Genomic DNA, 27,133 nt, shown 5'->3' with positions numbered 1-27,133 from the left:
CATGGGAGCAGCCATTTTATTTTTAGCAATGGCTTCTGGGAAGTAAATATCAATTGTCTCAGCCAATCGCGCTCATTATCACAGACACATGACCTACTCAATGACCTCACATTTCCCGGGACATTTCGATCTTAGGGCACCTTACCCAAACAGCCTTGTGTTGTCGCTATCCGCGATCCGGTAAGTTTCTAAAATGTTATGACAAGTTTTAAGTTAAGATCTGCTGCCCAGAAGTGGAAAATTTCAGAAAGCACAAGCTTAGGTCCTTATTGACTATCTAACACTAAGCATGATTCAGCAACCATTTTTTTTGCTATCACGGGGGTGACCCCCAAGTGCATGCATATGGAGGAACCAGAAGATGGCTGCAATAATATTGTAGCCGTGGTGGGTGGGCTAGGCCGTGCGGCTTGCGCGATACCCAACTTGGTTGGGCTAAAGCATACAGCCTATGAAGGCTACAATTACTGCAGCTACCGTCACGTGTGTGAGCTATCAAAACTAGGGTATAAATCTTTCGCCCGTCCATCGGTATACCCTATAGCTTCGGGTCACAAGTTGATATCTAGACTCCGACGGGTAAAATATAAGATCAGTGGAAAAGGATGAATTTTGCTTGAATTGTCACTAACCCTAGGAAGTCAACTCATACCACCGCTTTCTCGCAAACCTCCTGAGAAAATTCCTTTTACTTCGCAACCAACGAACATGGAAACCCAAACTGTTGTGATACCAGTTTTGAGCAAAAAAAACCTACCCTAAGAACAGTCGGACTGTTCTTAATCTGTGTGATCGTCTCAGTCCACTTCCACTGTCATTGTGTGTTGATGGAGGCACTGTCAACCGGATGATACCATCATCACCCCAGGCACCATCAGTAATATGATCAATATTATTAGTGACTGTCTCTTGTCCAACTTGACGTTTTGGACGTTTTCCCTGCACCAAGTCATCCAAAATGGTCTGTTCTGCCAGAGGCATTCTGAAGACATTATGCTCCTGAAAATACTCCAGATTTACTTGACAGAGAAGTGTACAGATACGACTCACTCGCCTTGCGTATCAGGGGTACCAACAGTCCAACCGACAGATCGGAAATATTGATGGTAGATCTGGGATGTAGATACATGGGTTTCCAGTGTTGACAGCAAGATTTTTTAACAAATGTCAGTTTGTGTTTAAAACCTGACCCTTTCTCATACCAACACCTCGTGAAAAGTACACCTTTTCTGATACCAAACAGTGCAAAAAAATGACCCTCCCCGTATAGCCATCTATGGGAGTTAACACCCCCCCCCCCCACCCCAGGTCAACAGCCCAGTCTCAGCACGGAGGTACAAACGAGACGCCTCCATGAGACCATGAGGTTGGAAGAGATCCTACCTCCATGATGAGACTAACATAATGTATACATGACCTTCAATTTGCCTGCCTCAAGATAAACGATTTCAACGTGTGAGAGGAGAACGATATGTGAGAGAAGAAACAACGGTAGCGGAGTTTGAGTGTTCAGTGTCAAAGTGCTTTTTTTTGCTTTTGTTTGGTTTTTTTTTGTTTTTAGGGACAGTCTGAGATTGTCACATAAGTTCAAGAAACAAAATTCCTTCTTTTAGATCAAAACCCCCTCCCCTCCCCCTAAACAAAATTTCAAAAGTCAAAATGTTGATGTTTGCCTGAGAGAACAATGTACTGAGAATTATGCGTCTCGTGAAGACTGCAGTATTTAGTGCTGTTTCATCAACACAGTGAGAGTGAAATGACAAAATGTGGTTAGCGCAAGCAAACACTTCTAGCACATTTGAAAAATTATGCTTTTTATCTTTATAATTATTCCCCCTTGACAAATTACAAGGGAGAGCCAACATGTCACAGTCAACAGAGGGGGTATCCCCCATCCACCTGTCAAGATGAAACACTATGCATCACGTCAACATAGCTTCAACATTTAAATTATAGTCGCGCAAGCGCTTACTGGCTATGCATGTGCAGATTCATAATATACCATGTGAGTTACCGGAAGTGTACCCATTTTCATGGGGGCCACCATGTTTTTTGAGTGCTCGTAAATAAACAAATAAGAAACGTACAAAGTATTATTTTATAACATGCCATTAACCCTTTTCCTGCCGAGCGCCCCTGTCCGTTATCCTGCCAAGTCGGTCAAAACCGGCCCCCTTTTCCGTGTCTACAGAAGATAGGCTCTCCTGCACGCTTTCCTGCCAGGCATTTGGCGGGAAAATACCGCATTTTCGGGGTACGATTACCGACCATATACGTGTTAGACTTCAAAAATTTTTGCATGCCCGTATAGAGGGGCAACCGCTGATGAGGTTGTGTCCAGAAAATGACGAGGTCACGGGCGTTGTTTGCCCCGGGGGACGTGCACTTTTATGCCCTTTTCTAGCTTACTTTCGCGGAAGTAAAGCTCGTTCGCCGGCACGCACGGCCACACCGGGAAACGTCACCTCTCTCGTGGGTTAGTAGAAGACCCAGGGGTTAGTGCTATGGGTGCGGGAGCACCCTCAAACCTGTCCTGTTTCCCCTGGGTTGTGTCACTTGGCCACGTACTTTGAACGACTTGGAAGAGTCGCACATTGCAGTCTGCTTTGACGTAGTGTCAACGACATAGTTCCGCCATTGAAGGAAGGCGTGTACGTAGTTTGGCCAGTTCAGTGAACACTTAGCTCGTTAGTGTTACCGTTTCCTAACAGGTTAGTTGTGCAGTTGTTACTAAGGTGCAGTTTTGTACCACCTTAGCTCTGGACAGTGCAACTGCTCTATGCACTAACCCCAACGACAGATGGTTGGTACAACGTCTACGTCGCACGAGCACAGCCTCCGTTGGGCTGTGCCCCTCCCACGTGATACAACGCACGTTCATCCATTACTATAGCGTCCTTACGGATCTGCCAAAAACGAAAGTGGGGGTAAAAACAAAACAAACGAAAATATGCGATCATAGATAGTATTTTATTCGGGAATAATTTACATTATGCCGAACAATAAATCTCGGAGTCTGTCTCGACGTCCGAGTGCATGGTCCGTGTTTCAAAAATTACAATCGGGGTGGCAGATCCGTGTTTCAAAAATTATAATGGGGGAATTGTACAAAATAATCCGTCTAAACAAAACAAACGAAAATATGCGATCCATAGATAGTATTTTATTCGGGAATAATTTACATTATGCCGAATAATAAATCTCAGAGTCTGTCTCGACGTCCGAGTGCATGGTCCGTGTTACAAAGATTACAATCGGGGGATTGTACAAAATAATCCGTGTTTCAATTTACAATCAGCGGGATCGTAAAGCACAAACAAACGGCACAACCGTGCTCAAAATGTGATCATGGTCCGTGTTCAGAATACAGTCAAGCCACTGTTAGGCGAAGCTGTCCCCTGTCCGTTATTTACGTCGGGTTCTCTTGCTGATGGGTGTCGTCGGGGCTGTGTGAGTAGAGGTCTGCACGCCAATGCTCCTCTTACCTCGTAGCATCATGCGATGATGAAAAGCCGCAAAACACTCGCCCTCGTGAAGATGAACCCCGCACAGACTACATCCTTTGGACGTCTCAGACAGTCGTCCGCTCGCAGTGGTCTTACCCTCTCTGCTACATACTTTACAGCATTTCTGCCGCCCCTCCAAACGGCTGACAACGTGCATCGGCTGATTTTGTGGATTGATGTACGAGGCAAGAGAAACAGTGGCCTCGACCTCTCTCACACTGGGCTGCGATCGCCCACAATAACCGCCAATGAGTTGTTTCCCGACACGCAGATGAAACATCTTATGGGTCAGCTTACTATCAGGGTGTACATGCTTGAAGCATATATATGCATTTACCAGGGCAACATCAATCAGGTAACATGCCAGATATGTCCACCATCTGTGGTTCTTGCGCCCAGTGTGAAAGTACTTGCGCTTCTGGTTGGCTCGGTCGACGCCTCCCATGTACCGGCGATAATTATACAGCGACAGAGGCACTTGTCGCCGCTCGTCTCCCTCCCCCACTGGCACGCACTCCAAGGGTGGATAGACCGTATTCAAGATCAGCACCTGAGCGTTACTATCCTGATAAGCAGTGATGTTAAGACGAGAGTCCGTTCTGGTCGTGGCTTTCATATCCCCAACAGACAGAGGAAGGCGCTTCCTCTTACCCGGCGGAATTAATTGAGGGGGCATGGTGCGACGATTACGGCGGTTAAAACTCCCGACCATGTAGATCCCGGTCTCCATCAGCTCTCTAGCAGTAACGACCGTGCTAAACAGGCTATCACAGAATAGGCTGTGATTATATCCACAGAATGGCTGGACCAGCTCCATCGTAATTCTTTTCACCACACCTCGCTCCTGCCGTCTCCCATCAGTCCGATCCCGATATTTCACACCTAGGTACGGTGCAAAGTTAGCTATGTATGCAGTGGTGGAGTCGCACAGCTGCCATATCTTGAAACCGTCTCGATCAGGCTTATGCGGTAATCTCTGCTTAAATTTAGAACGGCCCTTAAATCGCACCATGCCCTCGTCGATGGAGATCTCTCTACCCATCTTATAATTATTTACGCACACGGTCAACTATGGGCTCCATCCATGGATTGATTTTATACAGGGGATCCTCCTGACACCGACGTCGGCGGCGTGCCTCATCAGGATCACGACGTGGATCGTTCTCTGGGTCTGCCAGATGAAAGTATCGCATAAGCTGCTGAAAGCGACTGCGGGTAATCACAGTAGAAATACCCTGGTTTCTCAGAAAGGGATCGCTAGACCAATAATCCTCCACTGATGATTTACGGTCGATACCCATACAGACTAAGACGCCAATGAACGCCTGCACCTCTCGGTAGTCAGCGTTACGCCAGTATTTATCTATTTTCCTAGCGATATGTCGCTGGTGGAATTTGGCGTATTTATTAGTCTCGTCCTTGGCCAATCTGATCAGTGTAGCTGGAATAAACTTAAAAAAGTAAGCGAGCTCACGGGCGTGGCTGGGCAAGGTGAAAGTCGGTCCTCTCTCATGGTCAAAATCGGTCTCCTCAAATATATTAGCATCGGTAGTCTCCGACATACGCCAGACAGGAGGGGTGTCGTCCTCCGCCAACACAGCAGCAACGTCATCATCGTCGTCAGAGCTTGCCTCACCTACATACTGCCTGTCATAAAAGTCATCGTCCTCTGCCGCATCCTCGTCAACCTCCGAGTCGGACTCAGCGGTGATATCACCGTCGTCTGGGCGTCTGGGCCTGAACTCGCCCGTAGCGGCATCAAGGATCATATCTGGCTCAAAATCAGGTGGGCTATCCTGATAACGAACCCTCCGCACTATCTTTTTCGGCGGGGACATCGCAGCACACGAAACTATGGCAGGAGCGGGCTCGGCAGCCTCTGCTGATGACGAGGACTCAAGCTCTTTCGCACTGGGCACAGGAACCTCTCCTGACGCAGGATGAGGGCTCATAGTAGCAACAGGTGGTGTCTCTCCCGGAGCAGCCGGGGAGAACCAATGGCATCAGCCGTCTCATTACTCACTGTCTCACTAGCAGCAGCAGACGTAGTCTGTGCAGGTGAAGTATCTCCCACAAGAGCAGATGTAGTCTCTGCAGGTGAAGTAGTCTCTCCCGGAGCAGCCGGGTGAGAACCACTGGCAACCGGTGACCCGTCATCATCCTCATCGGCAGAACGATCGGTCTTACGTTTACGCTTACCACTGGGTTTTTCAGCCGGAGATGGCTTCGCCTTACGGGAGCGTTTCTTGCCCGACTTCTTAGAACGTTTACTAGGGACATCACAACGATCGCTACCACTACCGCCCGGAGACTCTGCATCTTTGAGCTTCAGTCGTCTGCTCGCCTTCAGAAAACTTTTGCGGTCCGTCAAGCTCATGTCTGGAACAGTGTCGACAGACTAGCAGGTCCCTCCCTTTTAAAGCCACAGGGAAACAAAGCCCCAGTGTTTTCTCCAGGGCGCGCGAACGCGCGAATCGCGCATTTTCAAAGAGCAGTCACCCCAAAAATTTATCTGGACGCGCGACCTGGCGCGCGTCTGTGGCCCCTGCCATACCAGACAGTTAGTTGGCCTTTTGATTTTGCAATACGTCACTGACTCGTCACGCCAATGCGTCTGTAATGCGTCTGCTGGTGCCTAATATCGCTACATCGTCCCTGTGGGAAAAAAAATAATCGCTCAGCTCTGGTATCTGCTTGCCGCGCCTGTGTCCAAAAATAAACAACTGCCACATCTGTTGTAGCGTATCACAGTCCGTCATTTCCCTTGTGTGTTGGTCTTGGCCGCCTGTCAGAAAAAAAAAAAACTTTGTTTATTGTTCAATGACATCCGCCTGAAATATAAGTGTTACTATGTTTCAAAATTATAATTAGCATCGGCCTGGACGAATCACTTTGATGCTGAACTTTCATTCGAATTCCCCTACCAGCCACCGCCACGTGCATTTGACGATCGAGATACAAGTCATGAAACGAAATCGCCTTATTACTGCCTTTTACAAACCCAAGTCTGATGACAAAACGTCTGAAAATTGTGAAGCGGAAGAAAACAAAAAAACTGATAGTGACGAGACGAAGTCTAAAGATGTGCAGAGAGACGTTCAAGAAACAGCTGAGACGGCCGGAGAGACGGGTGCTGAAATTGGAAAGCAAGGAAGAGAAAATCCTGGTGAAGTTACATCGGATTCAGACGACGATACTGAACGACTTCCTTCTAAAAAAAGAAAAAGGGAATCTTTTTGGCAAGACTCCTGGCTGAAAGGTTATCCCTGGCTAGAGAAACCTGAAGATGGGCGTGGAATGCGGTGTAAGGTATGCCGTGAAGCCGGAAAAGATAATTCGTTCACTACGGAGAAGGGTTGCAGTAACTACCGAACATCAACTTTAAAACGCCATGTCAATAACGGTAAACACAAAGATGCAATGAGAGAAATATCTTTGCGGTCAAATCTAAAGGTTGCCGTCTCAAATGCAGTTACTCAAAAAGAGGATGCAATTCTGGTCGCTATGAAGGCTGTATATTGGCTGGCAAAGGAAGCAGTCGCAACCGATAAATACGCGTCGCTTTTGGAGCTGTTGAAAGCTGCGCGGTGCGAACCCGTGAACAATCTGGAGGTAGGCAAAAACGCTACCTATCGATCGCATACGACGGCAGAAGAATTACAGCAAGCCATCGCTGATACGATGAAAGCCGATGTTGTCGATAGAATAAAAGACTGTGACTTTTATAGTATTTTGTGTGATGAAAGCACGGATATTTCGACATCGGGCCGTCTAGTCGTTTACGTGAGAAGTGTGACCGGAAGTTTCGATGTTGAGTCGCACTTCCTGGGAAATTTGTATATCATCGAAAAAGACGCAGCATCTTTGACGGAAAAACTTATCAGTATCGTGAATGAAAACCAGTTAGAAAGGTCGAAAATGGTTGGTTTCGGAAGTGACGGGGCCTCTGTCATGACCGGTGTGAAGAATGGCGTAAGCGCAAAATTGAGAGATATCAACCCGTTCCTCATTAATATTCATTGCGTCGCACATCGTCTCGCGTTGTGTACGAGCCAAGCTGCCGCGAGTGTCGAGTACTTGAAGGAATACAAGACTATTTTGACAAGTTTATTCTACTATTTCAAGCAGTCGTCGCTGTGATCTTCACACCTGAAAGAAGTTGAAGACATGCTTGAAAGTCCGCGTCTCAAGATGAAGGAAATCCATGACGTCAGGTGGTTTGCGTTCTACGATGCGTTACAAACCGTATACAGGTCATGGAACGCATTGGTGACCTACTTTGACGGGCAGCGTTCATCGAAAGACCCAAAGGCGGCAGGCTTACACGGCAAGTTGACGCAGTATAAATTCGTGGCGGTGATGTATTTCCTCATGGATGTGATCCCCATCGTGACGCGACTCAACCTTATTTTTCAGAAGGACGACATAGATACATGTATTGCAGCGATCAAGCCGACGGTCAGCGTTGTCCTCGATCAACTGACACAGATCAAGGACGGCGCAGTATCGGGTTTCTACACAGACAAACTTTCGGAGATAGACAGTGACAATGGGACGTTGATGGGACACAGAATTATGAATAAATCGAAACAGAAAATGCTTGTTGATGATGTGAAAAGGGCATTTCTAAGTAATTTGATCGATAATATCCAAACCCGTTTTCCTGCTGATGGTACGGGGGTAATATCTGCATTTGATATTCTTGGTATGAGAGATTTGTCATTTGTTGCTAGCGATCAGTTACCGCATTACGGCAATGATAAATTAGAGATTTTAATCTCACACTATGGCTTTGAGAAAATGAACAAAGAAGGTCAAATTTGTGCGCCTGTCATCAACCCAGATAACACACGGCATGAATGGTCTGTTATAAAGCCAGTAGTCTTACAGCAGGCCTATCCCAGAGATAATTTTACCACTTTGTGGAAATTTATCAATTCAAATCACAAAGATACAGTGCCAAATTTGATAGCACTAGCAAAGATTTCTGTTGTTTTGCCAGTAACCACTGCAATCTGTGAAAGGGGCTTTTCAGCCCAAAATAAAATCAAGACATCATTGAGAAACAGGCTAGAAGAAAGTTCCATTAACAGACTAATGACAATTCTCATTGAGGGCCCAGCACTACCTGACTTTGTTGGTGAGAAAGCCCTGAAGCTGTGGAAAAGTACAAAGGCCAGGAGAATTTTCTCAGCATCAGGCAGCAACACAAAATGACCTTGCACTTAATGTACAAACACTGTATTCATAAGGTGAACTGTGGACTGTTTAAAGCTTGCTGAAATTGTAGTTAATGTAAAATTATTGTAATTAATATTGCATTAAACTGCAAAGTCAATAAACTCCAGTATTCAAATAAATAACTTTATTGAAATTTGAAAGATGAAAGCTGTGTAGATTGGTCTGCAACAGTGTGAAGAGCTTAGTGATTACAGCAAAACCTACAGTAGAGATGAAAAAAATATTAATAAACACTTACACTATGAATGCATACATATATTTAAATTACTGAATTAATTTGCATAATTTATGCGCCCCCCTATTCTCATTCAAATCCCCCTATTTTTTTATGTTATGGGTGACATTCCCCCCTTTTTTCAAAATCCTGGAGAAAACACTGAAGCCCTGGACATGATTGGACGCAGGGGTGTTAATATATGCATCCACCTGTTATTATAATGGACCTACGGCAATCAGTCCACTAACCGGCGCTGACATTCCTACCCGTCATGTAAATTGCCTGTCCGCACCATTTGATATGCTAATAATACTCATTTGCGATGCAAATCCCTCGAGCACTTAGCATAACATAGTCAATGTCATTAGCATCTCAACTTGACATTCCGTCCAGCTGGGTACGTGGCATGCGCACCTGCCACCCAAGGACGTTGGCCCAAGCCCATGTTTAGTACGGGTGGGAAACCGTATCTTTAACCTCATGTCCCTTCTAAGTACGCCTGCGCAGGGCGTATTGTCATCCAAGTCGGTGACAAGCCAACCCGACAGATTGCCCATTAAGCAGTAATGGACTGGCCGTCTCGTTCTTGTACGGCAACGAACAGTGCTTCAGCGGCTTGTTTAGGTCATAACCGTCGCCTGCCGAGCGGCTTACCCAACTAAGGCGGTCAAAGATGAAGGATGCCAAAATTGTCAACGGCTGTCTCGGCCTCGTCCGTTGGGCAAACATGGCTCCTTCAAATAACGTGGCCAGCACGTCTACGTCATCAGCGGTGATGACGACCCGTCATTGACGCCCGAGTGCGTAAAACTCGGAATATACCGACAGGTACCTCTACCTGAGTCGGTCATACTACGGTATAAACCAAACACAGGTCTGCCAACTCCCGTTAGACTCGGCCGTTAGCCGAACTTCACAGGGACAACATAGGCGTAACAAGTCGGTGAACAACGGTTCACGCACCTAACCGCAGCCGCCAAGTCGGTGAACAATGGTATCAAATTTGAGGCCATGTTCCTGAATGGCAAGGCTGAGGCGGTGTGTTTCGTTGCACGGCTTGAACGTCTAGAGCCAAGTGCAGCCGACAACGTCCGACATCTGAGTGGGTAGTCTTTTCGAGAAGGTAACAAGTCGGTTAAAAGCGGTGGTTACCCTTCACAAATGTCGCTCAAGTCCGTTCGGATCAGTTCCATGTCAGGGACTAATCAAGCCGAGTCCGTCAAATCCGTCCGCACTTCCCGTCAATCAGGACCAAGTCATTGATTTTCGTCTCGCACCATTGGCAAAAAATTGCACCGCCAGCTGAGGCGGTCTTAGGCGGTTGCCTTAGAGAAAGCCGAGTCCGTCAAATCCGTCCGCACTTCCCGTCAATCAGGACCAAGTCCGTGATTTTCGTCTCGCACCATTGGCAAAAAATTGCACCGCCAGCTGAGGCGGTCTTAGGCGGTTGCCTTACAGATTAGCGTTGCCGAGACGGTCAGTTTCGGCCGCAATCTATGTAGTGCCTCAGAGCCAAGTTAACCCAAACTCCGCTAGAATACGTCAACGTGCTAACCTGCCAAGTACGCTACTCGTTCCCCCAAAAAAAACCAGTCCCCCACCGGGGTGGGGGACTGGCTGGGTAGCTTCCGCACCTTTCCCTGTCGTTGGACTCTCTGTGAACCCATTTCGAGAGCAAACGCCGTTCCTCGCCCAAAACCTGTCCTCGAACGACCCCTAGCGCGAGCAAGGGTTTGCTACACGTAGTTCCGTCGACTAGGCAGGAAAGGGGGTACCAAAAAGTAGCCCGATTTCCACCGCCTTGGCAGGATAACGGCCGTGGCTGCTCAGATTCTAGCTACACCGAATTTCAAGCGGATTTTCACCGACTTGGCAGGAAAAGGTTAAAGGGGAAGTTCACCAAGGGTGATTTTTACATATGTGGTAGCTCTGTGGTCATTTACCCAGGAAACACTATTTTCACCATTTATAACTCGCAGGATTTTTTACAAAAAACAATAAAATAGTACAGGAAGTTGCCCATGTACATGTAATTTGAATCATGGGAAAAAAGCTCTAAACTTGGAGCTTGCATAATGTGATATGGAAGGGACCATCTTGGGATAGGTATGGCTCCCACATTGTCCACTCACAGTAACACAATAGAAAACAGCAACACAAAATCTGACAGTGGACAGTTAATTATAAGTGATTTATTGTATATGGAAGGATACTCAGTATAAACAAAAATTATGTAAATATGCACAGCCTGGTTTAAGCATGGGTGAGTGGACAACGGCATAACCATAAGAAAATGGTCCCTTCCACATATCACATTATGCAAGCTCCAAGCTTGGCGCTTTTTCCCATGATTCAAATTACATGGGCAACTTCCTGTACTATTTCTATCGTTTTTTGTAAAAAATCTTGCAAGTTATAAATGGCGAAAATAGCTTTTCCGGTGTAAGTGACCACAAAGCTAGCACATATGTAAAAATCATCCTTGGTGAACTTCCCCTTTAATAAAATGTATCTCTTTAATTGGCCAACAAATATAATTATCTACCTTGTCACCTATACAAAATATTATTATCATGCCTTGAAATAAAAAAAGAGAGAAAACTGTCGTGCTTGTGAACGAAAACATTCACAAAGAATGCTGGGATTGAATTTAGGAAAAGCGCCCTCTGTGTCAATAATTAGATGCAAAAGTTGCCAGTTTTTAGATAAAACGCTATAGTTTCAGTTTGCAACTTATGTTGAGCAGCGCAGTTACTACTGCAACGATAATGATGACACAATACGTTCCACAATAGGTAGTTATCATGGTAAAAATTGCCAATTTTCATCAACATTTTTACACATTACAGAAAATCTATACCAGCAGGGTATCCATATGACATCTTGTACGTGAACTGTTTTCATCAGAGGGTAAACTGAGCATAGTTGTCGTACAAAGGTAAATAGCAAGTAACAATGAATTCTATTTTATCTTTTACTCTAAGTAATCATGAATCAATACAAATAAGATTTCTAATCTTAACCCCTGGTGCGACACCAAGGGCTGAGCCCTATTTAATATTACGATGCAGATTATGGCAAACATGTTTTAACTTTCATCAAGTGTCAACGTACATGTACCTCGGACACAGTATTTATATCTGTCATATGGGTCCCATACAACCTTTTAGCACAGTTCAAACACCTCATTCCTGTGAACTATTATTTGTTAATGTAGAACAGAATCTATATTCAGTTTAGCTCTTTTTGATTTATTTAAGTTACATTTTTTACTGATTGTCATTTTTAAGTCTTCAGAATTTTAAGACTCAAATATTCTTATTTATTATTCAGTTATACAATAAGTGACATATACCGGTACTGCCATACCATAGTAGGGCCATAGGTAGACATGAAATGTAAAGAAGCTGAAGCAACAACGGGGATATATAATAAAATCGGTTGAAACATGTCTGAGTTATGGCTCTGTACATGAAAACATCGTAATAAATGGCTGCCTAGCGGCCATATTGGATCGTATCACATAACAAATCAACGTACATATGTATGACATAGGTCAATGTCCTTGTACCAACTTTGAATAAAATCGGTTGAGATATGCCTGAGTTATGCCTCTGTATATGAAATGGCTCTGTATATGAAATGGCTGCCTAGTATAGTTAGTCCCACGGACACCGTCCGGGGGGACTTATAGTTTGGTCATGTCCGTGCGTGCGTCCGTGCGTGCGTGCGTGTGTGCGTCCGTCCGTCCGTTCACGCAGATATCTCAGAGATGCAAGAAGCGATTTCATTCAAACTTGGTACAAGGATTACTTCATATGTCATACAGATGCACGTCGATTTGTTTTGTGATACGATCCAATATGGCCGCCAGGCGGCCATTTTATTACGATTTTTTCATGTACAGAGCCATAACTCAGACACGTTTCAACCGATTTTATTCAAAATTGGTACAAGGACATTGACCAATGTCATAGATATGCACGTCAATTTGTTTTGTGATACGATTCAATATGGCCGCCAGGCGGCCATTTTATTACGATTTTTCATGTACAGAGCCATAACTCAGACATGTTTCAACCGATTTTATTCAAAGTTGGTACAAGGACATTGACCAATGTCATAGATATGCACGTTGATTTGTTTTGTGATGCAATCCAATATGGCCGCCAGGCGGCCATTTTATTACGATTTTTTCATGTACAGAGCCATAACTCAGACATGTTTCAACCGATTTTATTCAAAGTTGGTACAAGGACATTGACCAATGTCATAGATATGCACGTCAATTTGTTTTGTGATATGATTCAATATGGCCGCCAGGCGGCCATTTTATTACGATTTTTTCATGTACAGAGCCATAACTCAGACATGTTTCAACCGTTTTTATTCAAAGTTGGTACAAGGACATTGACCAATGTCATAGATATGCACGTCAATTTGTTTTGTGATACGATCCAATATGGCCGCCAGGCGGCCATTTTATTACGATTTTTTCATGTACAGAGCCATAACTCAGACATGTTTCAACCGATTTTATTCAAAGTTGGTACAAGGACATTGACCAATGTCATAGATATGCACGTCAATTTGTTTGTGATACGATCCAATATGGCTGCTGTGTGGCCATTTTGTTACGATTTTTTCATATACAGAGGCATAACTCAGGCATATCTCAACCGATTTTATTCAAAGTTGGTACAAGGACATTGACCTATGTCATACATATGTACGTTGATTTGTTATGTGATACGATCCAATATGGCCGCTAGGCAGCCATTTTATTACGATGTTTTCATGTACAGAGCCATAACTCAGACATGTTTCAACCGATTTTATTCAAAGTTGGTACAAGGAGATTGACTAATGTCATACATATGCATGTCAATTTGTTATGTGATACGATCCAATATGGCTGCCTTGCGGCCATTTTGTTACGATTTTTCATGTACAGAGCCATAATACTCTCAGGCATATCTCAACCGATTTTATTCAAAGTTGGTACAAGGACATTAACCTATGTCATACATATGTATGTCAATTTGTTTCATGATATGATCCAATATGGCTGCATGGCAGCCATTTTGTTACAATTTTTTCGTGTCCTTAGCCAAAACTTGGGCATGTCTCAACTAATTTTATTCACCGATTTTATTCAAACTTAGTACAAGGACATTGACCTATGTCATACATATGCACATTGATTTGTTTTATGATACAACCCAATATGGCCGCCGTGTGGCCATTTTTTTCCCGATTTTTTCATGTCCGGAACCATAACTCAGACATGTATCAAGCAAATTTATTCAAAGTTGGTACAAGGACATTGACTTATTTATACATATGTATGTCGATTGGTTTCACGAGATGGTCCAATATGGCCACATGGTAGCAATTTTGTTATGGTTGTTCCATGTCGAGAGCCATAACTCTGGCAAGTCTCAACTGATCTTATTCAAAGTTGGTACATGTACATTGACTTACGTCATACATATACATGTGATTTTTTAAACAGTAAGATCAAATATCGCTGCATGGCGGTGATTTTGTTACAATTTTCAAATGTACAGAGCCATAACTCAGACATATTTCCACCAGTATCATTCAAAGTTGGTACAAGGACATTGACCTATTTCATACATATGCTCGTCAATTTGTTTCACGTCATGTAGCAGTAACATGTCAATTATTGAAGTTTCGTAAGTATGCTGATATGTCAAGAAATACGTACTGCATCAAATTCATGAAATTTTATACAGATGTTAACTGATGTTAAGCTCACATTGCTTAACATTGAAAAAGACATTTATCAGTGTCATTTTAATTAATTTGTAATTGCATAAGTAATGAACTTTCCTAATTAGGGTGATATAGCCACAAATTAATACAACGGCAAATGTGATGAAACTCGAGACAGATGTTGATCTCATAGTGTTGTAAATACTGCATCAAACTTTATGAAATATGGTACCAGTGATAATCTGTCAAGTGTTAGAATTGTATGCAAAAATGTTTTACAACATCCTGTTGATTAATTCCTAGTTGACTCATTTTATGAACTTTAGGATGGTGGCCTACATTGGTTTTATGTTTTCATCACCATGGAACTCATTCTTGGCCCATTGAGCGCCATCTGTATCAAAGTATTTTTATCACAGACCTAATTAATGAAGAGGACTCTATCCTCTCTGAGGACATGTAATCAAAGTACCCATTAACAAGTGGGGACTGTGTCATCAACGATGACTTGTTTTATTATGGAACAACAATGAAAATCTCACCGCTTTTCTGTGCAAAAACAACTTTGAAAGATGAAGAGGCTGGTCTACAGAAAGGTCAAAGTGATTTGAATAAATATCATCTTTAAGGTTCATGTAAAATGCACCGCAGGGACAGATATTCAGACTCTCAAATTTTTACAATTCTTTTCTGATCTACCACTTGGGGGCTCAGTTTAAACCTCTTTGAGTTTTAAAAAATTTCACCATCGTATTTTTTTCGAAAATCAAAAATTTTATTTTTCCTCCCATAGAGTTTTGCACAGGGATGGTGGCCATTTTGAATTTAAAATTATGCAAATGCTAATTAGATGTTTGAATAACACAATTGTGAAATGAAATGTCTATTTTTTCCCTTGATAATTGTGCTTAATGTTTGTGTCTTTTTTCAGAGGCTACAAGGAGTATCGGTACAGGAAAATGGCTGAAAAGACGTCTCACACAGCCTGTAAGATTGGTCCTTCAATTCTCAACTCAGATTTGTCGCTGTTGGCGTCAGAAGCACAGAGAATGATGGATGCAGGAGCTGACTATTTGCATCTTGATGTCATGGATGGGTGAGCATGCTGAACTATTACCTGGCCCTGAGCGCAATAGCGCTTACTTGATGGTTAGGGCTATGGTGCCCATTCATTGGCAGTACTGTACCAGAAATATTGTGCTACCCGTATTCCTCCGATTCTAAGACCCCGCCCGTTTATAAGACCCCCCAGGATTATTTTATCAATTCGTAATTAGCTGTTAGTTCGTTTATAAGACCCCCAGGGGGGTACACCCGAATTTTGACTGGAACAATAGAGCCATTGTCATGTAATGAGACCAGAATATCCACAACACCTACGCTGCTTATCAAAGTCACAAACAAGTGTCAAAGTGAAGTATCAAACCTCACACACACACGCACACTATTGTTGGGGTTTGGAACATGTCAATCGGGAACAGTTCTATAATTCCTGGCGATAAAACTACACTTGGATTTCACTACCTAAATGAACAATATAAAAGAATTGGATTTTTTAGCGTCTCGATCTAGTACAATATCGTCTTTTCGTTACTGTCATTTTGCTACCATCAAAATAAGCAGATTTTTCAACATCTGATTATGTACGAATCGAACATTTCGATGCAATTTGGCTACCATGAAATGAACATTTAGGATCGTCGGGTTTTCGGACTTGTCGATCAAGTACGATTCGCTCATTTCATCACGATCAAACAAACACAATTTACACTCATACAAACACAAAAAAGTTTGGGTATCAGTTGTTCTCTTTTTGGAGACTGTTGTGGCCTTAAAAGGACAGTTTCATTTTTTTTTGTCAGCGGCATGATTTTGTCTGTGTTAGTGAATATGTACAGTGAAAACAGTACATCGGACTGATTGCTTTAGCAGAGGTACAGCCGCATTATTTGCCAAAACACCGACGTGACATTTCTCTGCCATGCCAACTCTTGGAGAATGGATGAATGCTTTCTTCTTTGCCTTCAAGTAGTATTTTTGTTGACTGACACGTCACGATCGATCGATGATATTCTAAAGTAACCGTGCCCGGTATGAGTGCTGCATCTCGCTTCAAACTTTCAACTTTGCAACCATCTTGAACAACGGCTACAGCATTTCGATCGTGTATGTTGTCTGCATCTCGGCGAAGTTCGTATACGGCAAACCAAGTTCTAGCTGATTGCGACGGTAGTTAGGCATGCCGACAGCGAGAATGTTTTTAATAATTACTTTTTTTCTTGCCCATGACGACCGTGCACTGTCTTATGACTTTCCAGAAAATAAAGTCTACGATAAATCGACGCATTTTTATAGATCTTGTAACGATGTCGGGAAATCCTTTTGTTGCCGTTATCAATAGAAAATTTGGGACGTGTGAATGACACGAGCTTTGAACTTGCTTCGCTCAACTTTTACACTTTCGTTTTCATACTACTGAGGCAAAAGACTACGGCACATGAAAAAGTTGCTCTTTAAATGGTGTGCTTATAAAGATTTTTTGAACAGTTTTCTATCAGGTGAGGTATCTTTTGTGATCATTGTGAATAGCTGCACGTTTTCTCTTACGTTCAAATTTACCATTAAAGTATAAAAAGATTTTTTCAACAGTTTTCTATCACGTAAGTTTTCTTTTGTGATCATTGTGAAGCGCTGCAAGTTTTCTCTTACGTTCAACTTTACCGTATAAGCAACCAGTGAAAATAGAAATATCATTGGCATTGTAAAATCTTTCAAAAAGACTTAATGACGACGATATCGACTTCGACTCGTTTGACTTAGATGAAGAGGGCAATTATTGTGTTGACAAACGAAACGCGATAAGTTTATCCAAAGTTTCTTCCGCGCATGAACTGAAAATTCTTTGAATTTCTTCCGTTTATGTTTCATCAATTTTGTAGTTTTTCTCATATAATGAAGGTATTTATTGTTTGAACGGCATTTGTTTGTGTCCTTTCCTGAACTAGTCCCAGCAATGAGTAGAACGATAGTGTAACAGATTTTCAAGATTATGCACGCTTTCGAAGTCTTGCGAGGGAAAAATACCCAACTTCATAAGCTTAAACGGCCCTATACACTTACAGTTAGAACAAAAACGTGCATTCCGAACAGTTGATCATAGATGACTGAATTCCACATCAGGAGACATTTCGGTCATCGATACAAGTAATAAAAAAACTTCAGGGTGTATTGCCAAAAAATCAACACATCAAATATAAAGCAGATTGGCGCAGCAATCTTTCGTCTCGGCCAGCCGATGCCTCAACACTTACCTGTTCGAGCCTGCCTGTTCGTAAGATCACATTTCGTTTCGAGATACGGTTAGACTCTTTGAAACTAGGAGCAAAATAATAAAACTCACGACGTGTAATTGATTGTTTATTTTAAGGAGTACAGTAAATGAAAATCGTACATAGAAAACATCGGACGGACACCATCCCACTGAACAGAATTTTACCTTGACCTCATGCACTGACACCTTTGACCTATTGCGTAAATTGACCAATCACAGCCAGCGGAACTGTAGGGACTTTCCCTTCACTCATTGTCTGACCTTTGTGGCCATGCTATGGGGAGCTAGCTGCTGCTGAGGAACGTACTTGTTGTACAAAGTTTCGTGGTGATTATCTATTCACGAAATACAAAGATTTATTGCTATCGTATTGTTTAGTAAAAGAAGGTATGGCAAATACGTTATATTTCAAGACTTGTGGATCTCCATTAATTTATACTTGTACAGATTCGACTGCCAGTATCTACGCAGCATGGCCATGAGTCGATATCACAAAGATGAGTTGTCTGTAGCGTGAATCAAAAAATCATTGGCATAAAAATTTACATAACATTGCATAAATTAGCATAAATTAACTTCGACGTTCGATTTCGCGGTGACATCCGTTTATTAGACCCCCCATATCTTTTTCGTCATCTTTGGTTCTGAAAAGGGGGTCTTAGAATCGGAGGAATACGGTATTCACCAAGGCCACATATAGCGCCCTGCTAATGGTCATGTGACCAAGCACTTTTGTCTGTGAACAGTACCTTTTACTCGGGAAATAATTTGTGAAAAAATATTGCTTTACATCAGTTTTTTCACAGGATTGCCATATGATGCCATTGATGGGACCTTTAGGGCATTGAGACTCAATTTATTTTCTGTCACATGCCGTACTCTAGTTAATCCTCTTTCTCCCAGGTGGTATTTATTTCTATGGTTTGTCTATGGAGGCTGGTAGAAAGAGGATTGATTATGGCATAATGGCAAGTGTTTTGGTATAAGAAGATCTTTATTCACGGTTTCAAACACGTGTAACAACCTATACATGTTATGTGGCTCTGTCATTTTTGCACATAATATGAAATGAAGCTTTCATTGCAATTTTGAAAAGGTATAAATTTTAACGTTAGTCAATATATATTATACGGATCGGGTAGCGGGAGCCCTGCATTAATTTGGCTCAGTATCACGTTTTATTGCCTTTGCAGATGGAGAAGTGATAAGTTTGGCAGGATACAATGTAAAGGTTAAAATAATTGATTTAATATTACTCTTTGTATTTACTGTATCCCTACAACAGACACTTTGTTCCTAATCTGACATTTGGGCATCCGGTGGTGGCGTCTCTTCGGAAAAAATCAAGCGCATTTTTTGGTAAGCATAACAATGTCAAAATATTATTTATTATAGTCCATAACAAAATGAATGTCCATATTTACTAACGGCAAGACAATGGGTCATCGGAGAAAATTTGAAGAAAACCAATGAATGATAAAGCAGTATTTAAAGTTCCATCTCTGTAGCTCTTAACTTTTTATGTATTTTCCGGGATTTTCATTCTATTTGTGAATAGTCCATGTTATCCTATAATCATGTCAAGATGAGTTTTGTTTCACTAAACATTAATACAGCCTGTATTTGTCTTACGCCCTCTGTTTATGTTATAGTTTACAACTAAATTTTAATGTGGGGTGGTACAGGTTTCTCCATGGATAGAAATACTTCATTATTATGCACAAACTGTTGTGTGAGGCCAATAAACTGTATTTCAGCTTACTTTTCTTGTTTTGTACAGCAAAAATAATATAACAGCGTGAAAAATTACAGCAATGTCTTTTTTAACATCCCAAATTATCTTGTTAAGACCTGCGTATACCGATGATTTTGACAGACTTGACCTTTGACCTGACAGCATCCATACACATCACACTAACTATATGCCGTCACAGAAGTTGTCTTTGCACATTTATTTTTACGCTTCTGTTGAATGAGTGGAACTGAACATGAATAGATTAATATCCTCTTTTGTGTTTTTTGTTGGGTCTTTGGAGTCAAAAATGAACATGAGATTTTCCTATCCATTCTCAGGATAAAGACAAAACAGTCTATTTTCAAAAATACGATTACCATAGGAATTTATCGTAATACTTCATGAAAATTAATCATTCACTTTCTTTGATGGTGAAAATAGTGTTTTTGCTTTTATTTCTTCCAGATATGCACATGATGGTTGCTAACCCAGAAAAGGTAAGTCTTCACAAGGTGTCTAGTTTAGGTCACTTGCTCTCAGTCAGGGACGTATATTAGGACTCTCAAACTTTTACAGTATTTGTATGGCCAACCACTTATAGGGCTTCATTTTGAAGCTTATGGAATAAACAAAGGTTTCACCACCTTAGTCTTGTGGAAATTGGAAATTTTGTTTCATGCTGAGAGTGTGAGAACACCGGTATGGGATCAGTTTGCTCTCACACTCTGTATTGTTGCATCATTGTTTGGCCAATGCTCATTGGTCCTTTGCTAACCCTGTGACCAAGCCGTGTGTATTGTTTGACAAATCAACAGTCCAGTACTATAAAACTGGAACTGTAGCATGGGCAGACAACACATTTCAAAGTGATCGGGTTTGTGTACTCCCCCATTGGTGACAAATACCGGTGTGTATGAACATTGACCCAAGCAAGATGCCATGACTTTGACTGATACACTGCGAAATTATTCATACTGATTGCTGTTAGAGCAGGGAAAAGAAAACTTTTATCAGTATAAACATGTTTCACATAGCATTATATGTGAGTGGATGTGGACTATGTTTTCCAAGGGGAATGAAAGAAAGCGATTAATGACAATGGTATTTTCTACAATAAAATGTGATAACGGCAATTCTCTCAAGTATTGAAGGGACATAGAGAAAATAATCCCACACCCCAATGGGCAGAGATGGAATCTCTCACATGAGTTAGGGAATTAGTGTCGCACATGAGCCAGACAGAAATTCCCCGTCCCGCTCATGTGAGACAAAAATTCCCCAACTTGTGTGAGACATTCGATCTGTCCATTGGGATGTGGGATTCATCGACATAACACAGGGATGGCGGCCATTTTGAATTTCGATTTTGATTCTTGATCTTGAAAGAGAATGGTTAAAAGTTTCCATGACGAAAGTTTGAGAAAAGTTTAAGTCTTTCATTTTCGAGGTGTGAACTACCGGTACCTAGAATTAGTCTATGAAAGAAGGCTACATTTTGCACCCTGATAGTCTTGGATACCTCTATAATTAGTACATGTGTATCCTCAACAGCAAAACGACTGAAAGATTCAAACCTAGCACTATGTACTCATATTAGTTTGATTTCCCTTAAATTTCCTGTAAAAAAAATCTGTACAGGTTCGATTTTCAGAGAAGAATATATTTGACTCTTGGACAGTCACCTTGGCTTCTGTCACCTTGTTATTGGCCACTTTTACTGCAGGACAGTTTGCAAAAGTTGTGGCAGTGTTTTTAAATGTGACTGCCGTCTGAATTGCTGGAGAAATCTGCATTTATGTGTGCCGGTCATGAATCCACAAAAGACCTAAATTATTCCATTTTATCACTCTAGCGGTAAGTAAGTTGGAATTATTGTATGATATATGATCACAGTTTTTTTACTCTTTATTCCAAATCTAGTGGGTGGAACCAATGGCAAATGCCGGAGCTAACCAGTACACATTTCACATTGAAGCCACAGAAGAGCCAAAACCTCTAATTCGACACATCAAAGAAGCCGGCATGAAGGTAAGGGACACTGAAGCTAGTCAACTGCCATGCCATGGAGCTACCTCCAGGGCAGTAGCATTATAGTGTAGGGAGGACCGAGGGATGTGACAAACAAAAGGAGTGATAATTTTCATAGCAAGTCACGAGGAAGATGACAACATATACTGGAGTTTCGTGACAATCGCTAGACGATGACTGCAACTTTATGTGAGAGGTCTTCAGGACCAAGCTCATCAGTGAAGACGTTCATCTGAGTAGAATGGATGCTGTTGTTTTACTGGAATCATTACCATTTGCATATATGCAAATATACATAAATAAAAAAAATAAATCAAAAAAATCAAAAGTACGACACATTTTCCAGATTTTTCTTCGCAAGCATTTCCTGGAAGGCATGTAACATACATGTCCCTCACATCCCCGGCATTACCCATGAAAGAATGGTACAATCCTTGGGATAGCTGGGTGGCACTACACTTAACAAGGTCAGAGACATCGACAGTGATCTGTATATACTCAGAATTATTTTAAATTGACAATGCATTTGCAAAGGTTTTGATACACAGTCAAATGGGCTAGGAACCCCTGTATGATTTCTGTTATCAAATCTTGTATTATAGCTTTGTCAATACCAGTGAATTTGGTGACTTCATACCCTCAGATTATTACTGATAATATATCCCATTATCCAGCATTGTGGTCCCAAGATGTTTTCTGTATCTACAAATTCATAAGCATTGCCAAAACTATAAAATAATAGCAATAATGTACCTCCTCTTGGCCAATAATGGACTCAAGCAAACTTTGTACTCCGTAATGTGCTTTGTACAATATGTTATGCAAAGTTTGCTTTCGTCCATTATGGGCCAAGACGGGCTACATTATTGCTTAATTATAGTGGTGATACGCTAAGACAAACTGTGTTTCATCTTGTTAATACCCAAACTCTGTTTATATTGCAATTTCAATTGAAGTGAGCTAGCGTAATTTACTTTTGCCAGAGCAGTCGAAAAGCTTTACAGTATTGCCATTTCTTTTGATTCTTTTGGCCAACCTAGGGGACTTTGTGGCATGCTGTCAGGGTTGATCTTCCAATTCCAGACATCTGGATACTACCACTGTCACATTTGTTATTCAAGGTAGTTCCTACTTGCATACATAATGCTCTGCTTTTTTGTCATCAGGATCTAGAATTGAAACACAAATTGGATGGCATATTATTTCATGTGTTGCTAAAAACCCTGGACAGTACCGTTATTCTTGTCATGGGCGGTCAGCAGATAAGTGTTACCAGCGTTCCCCATGCTATATCAATGCAATCAGATTGGAGGACAGTAGAAATATTACCAGAGACCCCAGTCATTTACCGATTTTACCCAAACCTTGCCAGAACACTGCTTAAGGTTACAGGAAATGTCATTTACAGGGAAGATCAGCCGAGCTGGACAGTTGCCTATATGTATGTTTACTCTAGTTTGCCGCACGCACAAGTTGTGAAGTTAACGCAGTAGATACAAAGAACCCAATCCTTTGAGTGTGTGGATAGACGTGTCAAATGACTTATCAAGTTGATTAGATCCAAACAAAGACTGAGGATAATTAGGACAAGACTCTTGGTGGACAAAATTAAATACAGTATATGCAGACGGATGTCAATCACTTTTTTGTTAGAGAGGCACAGAAAAACTGTGACATGAATGGCTGCAGTCATTTGTGGCAGACGGGACTGCTAACTTAAGTCTCTCTTTAGATTTCATCAACTCGATAAGTAATGTGACACCTCTATCAAATCACTCTAAAGACTCTGTTCTTTTTTATCCACAATATTATCCACACAACTTGTACAGAATGTGTTGCACAAAGAAGTAAATGTTACATACATAGGCAACTGTCCAGCTTCAGTGATCTTCCCTGTAAGAGATATAACCATTCCCCATTTCTTCAAAAACAACAGGTTGGCATAGGTATCAAGCCGAAAACACCGGTTGAAGTTGTTGTACCATACATAGAAGACATTGACATGGTCCTAATTATGACAGTCGAACCAGGATTTGGAGGTCAAAAGTTCATGTCAGATATGATGCCAAAGGTGAGATAGCAGCTTTCTGCCTTTCCAAATGTTGCAGAAACTACAACTCCATGTTTCCTTCCAAGATAAGTATGTCACATGCATAATAAGAGTGTTGTGAAATAATACAATGAATGTATTTTATGCCCATACTACAGACTACATCCTACAAGAATACAAAATTTGACGAGAATTAATTTTTTAGGCTTTTTAGTGACAAGGCTGCTGAAATTCAAATACCAGAGAAAAAATGTTTTGTGATGCAAGCATTAGCCAAGCACAACATCAACAATCCCGAAAACAAACAACAGAATTTGTGCATGTATAACCAAGTATGGAAAGTGAACAAAATATTTGTCACCAAATCTTTAAATTTAGGATATTGCACCATTGCCAAATATGGAAATCAATGTGCTAAATATGCACTGCAGAGTTCATGTTCATACCAAGCATGGAAAGTGAGCTAGGTTTTCATCACTGAGATTTGAAACTGGCATATTACCCTATTTCCAAATATGGAAAGGAAGATACCAAATATGGGCAACAGGATACTTGTCCAACACTAAAGATGAAAAGCATGATGCTAAATGCATTGCCAATCATTAGCATCTCCCCTGCAAATTAAGTACCGGTACTCTCATTTTTGACAGGATTTCAACATATGCTCTTTCTACAGATTCAGTTTCTCAGGTCAAAATTCCGCGATCTTGATATTGAAGTTGATGGAGGAGTAAGCCCATCCACGATAGAGCATTGTGCAGAGGTAAAAACATAACATATACTTACTTTCAAACATGTGCTCCCCCCCCCCCACACACACACACATATGAATGTACATTGGCATACCAAATGTGGAGACGTTACCAAATACCAAGTATCCTGGGTCACCATGCAAATTATACTATAATTTGCATGGTGACCCAGGATAGTGCTAGAGAAGCAAATAACCTAACACTTACAGATGTTTGAAATTGAAAATGATCACCATCTTTGTGTTAACTGTGTGCAGAAAAATAAAATTTTTCATTTTTAGAAATCTTAAGTAGTATGTCAAAATTTGTTTTGACTCAGAAAGCTTTGAAATAAGAAATGAGAGCAGTTGACCATGTATCTCATGTAGCGCAGGTATGGAATGCTCTGGGGAGTGCTATTCTGGATATGCTTCTCATACTGTAACTACATGTTTAGAACGGGCAAAACACATTTTGCCAGTATTCCAATGGGTCCCTTGAAACCAGTAAATGTTACCGGGGTTCCCCAGTCATTTTACCGGGGTTCCCCTCGGTATATCAATGCAATCAGATCAGGGGGCAGTAGAAATGTTACCGGGGTTCCCAAATCATTTACCAATGTTCCCAAACCTTAGCAAAAACACTGCTCTGTACTTGGGGCACCTTGAAACAGTTGGTGTTTTGGAATGTGCATTCCCTGCAGTGTTTTTAGCGCACGCAAAAATATACCGGTATTGTTCTTGATAGAAGATAAATAATATCACATTTCTTATATGTTTGCAGGCAGGAGCAAATATGATTGTTTCAGGCACAGCTGTTGTGAAAAGTGACAACCCTCGACAGGTGATTGAGACAATGAGAAATAAAGTTGAAGACTGGCTCCAGAAATCTAACCTGGAACGATAGCACAGCTCGAAAATGGAAATCGAACACTGATCATGATTGGCTGCAAGGACATCAATCATGAAATATTTGTTCTCAGCAGCCAATCAGAAATTTTATAAGCAGCATTTACGGAAGCTTGACGCTTCCAAATTTTTTTTGAAACTCATCTCAACGACTAACAGGTCAGGAATTTCACACTGAAGATGAAATGCCCATATAAGTGGTGGGATTGTGTTTTAATAGTCAGTTACATCTTGTCCAATATAAATTGGTGACACATAATTTATCTACACCAGTCTGGTTATGAATAGCATGGAGGGCACAGCCTTCTTGTGGAGTATTAAACACCTATTGCCTGGTTATGAGGGCTATAGCGCCCGTCTATTACCCCGTGGGGCCGTGTGTTACCAGAAACACATCGCTATTCCCCAAGGCTGTAGGCCGAGGGGTATAGCGATGTGTTTCTGGTAACACACGGCCACGAGGTGTAATAGACGAGCGCTATGGCCCGAAAAAAGACCAGGCTATAGGTGTTTTATAACACACATCATGCTCATGTTGTATTGTTATATAGTTTTTAATGTGTTTTGATATTTTGCACTGCAGCAATCCATTGTGACAAGTTTACTGGGCGATGTTTCCACAGCGCTTTCAGTTGTACGTGGTGCCACTTTCTTTCAAAAAATATTCTAATCATACCTAGCGACATCCTTAGTTGCACTTTAATCTTTTCCGTCGATGAGCTGTTCAAGTTCCTACGCTGTTGGAATGTTGGAAAATGTTGGAAAATCTGTTTTAGAGAATGTGTCATCACCTATCCCGGACGCACATCACATTTTAGTCACCCGCCATTGTTGCAAAGCTGCAGACGACACTACGGTCACATGACCGGGCACTTTTGGTCAGAACTATTTCCCTAGGGAAATAGCTTTTCAAAAAATACCCTCTGACGTCACTTTTGTTGATCCGATGGGGACTAGACGTATGTATTTTCTTGTCACATGACGTATTCTGACGAATCGCTACACGGAATGAGCATGCGGCGTGGTATAATTGCTTTTATTACATGCCTTGTGTATTGAATGTCACATGCTCCACAGGATTCAGTGATAACTCGCTGATAAAGTAACGGGCTGCATCAAGAACTGAATGTGGACAGGAATTTCAACTTGACATCTTTTGGATTTCAAAATGTCAAATTGCATATGTTTTACATAGGAAATCCAGTTTTAGAAAATTATGCATAAAAAGGATTTGATAAACCTCTTAACAGTGATTTAAATATATCACTGCGCCATTCAACGATCTAAATCATTCTACTTTGAACAGAGTTTGGCTGAAATTGTAATAAAGTCTACCATTGTCATTTGCAAATAAACGCAACATTGGGGGTGAAATATGGAAGAGAGGCATGTAATAAAAACATTACATCCCAAACAAAGGACTATGTACCCTTGAAGCAGGAGACGATTTGCCAGCCTGATGGCAGGCCAATGTTCAGCTGCCCTCAAACACATAGAGGTAGTCCTTAGGTTGGGCTGTGTTACATCATGCTGATTTGAAATACAAAATATGACAGTGGGTATGAAGGGAGATTTTCAACATCTGTCAACATCTGTAACTGTACATTCCTAGAAGGGTTTCATCAATAAAAAAGCAAATTTTACTAA

The 27,133-nt window shown here is 41.6% G+C and overlaps 1 protein-coding gene across 2 annotated transcripts; it reads left to right on the top strand.

The window, feature by feature from the left end:
- Nucleotide 1: 1 nt before the first annotated feature.
- Nucleotides 2-27,133, top strand: LOC139124446 (ribulose-phosphate 3-epimerase-like). Of its 2 annotated transcripts, XM_070690583.1 has the most exons (9): nucleotides 91-180; nucleotides 11,814-11,902; nucleotides 15,635-15,799; nucleotides 19,320-19,393; nucleotides 20,235-20,266; nucleotides 21,690-21,797; nucleotides 23,734-23,868; nucleotides 24,524-24,610; nucleotides 25,362-27,133. In XM_070690583.1, the coding sequence occupies exons 3-9, from the start codon at nucleotides 15,663-15,665 to the stop codon at nucleotides 25,482-25,484; spliced, it is 696 nt and encodes a 231-aa protein (XP_070546684.1). In that variant the 5' UTR covers nucleotides 91-180; nucleotides 11,814-11,902; nucleotides 15,635-15,662; the 3' UTR covers nucleotides 25,485-27,133. The 2 variants fall into 2 exon arrangements, with proteins under 2 accessions (XP_070546683.1, XP_070546684.1); XM_070690582.1 differs by lacking the exon at nucleotides 11,814-11,902 and having other exon boundaries at nucleotides 2-180.

Source organism: Ptychodera flava, assembly GCF_041260155.1.
Source record: "Ptychodera flava strain L36383 chromosome 23 unlocalized genomic scaffold, AS_Pfla_20210202 Scaffold_24__1_contigs__length_23054250_pilon, whole genome shotgun sequence".
Taxonomy (NCBI): domain Eukaryota; kingdom Metazoa; phylum Hemichordata; class Enteropneusta; family Ptychoderidae; genus Ptychodera; species Ptychodera flava.
The sequence above is the reverse complement of the archived record's forward strand: the minus strand, read 5'-3'. Positions and strand labels throughout refer to the sequence as shown.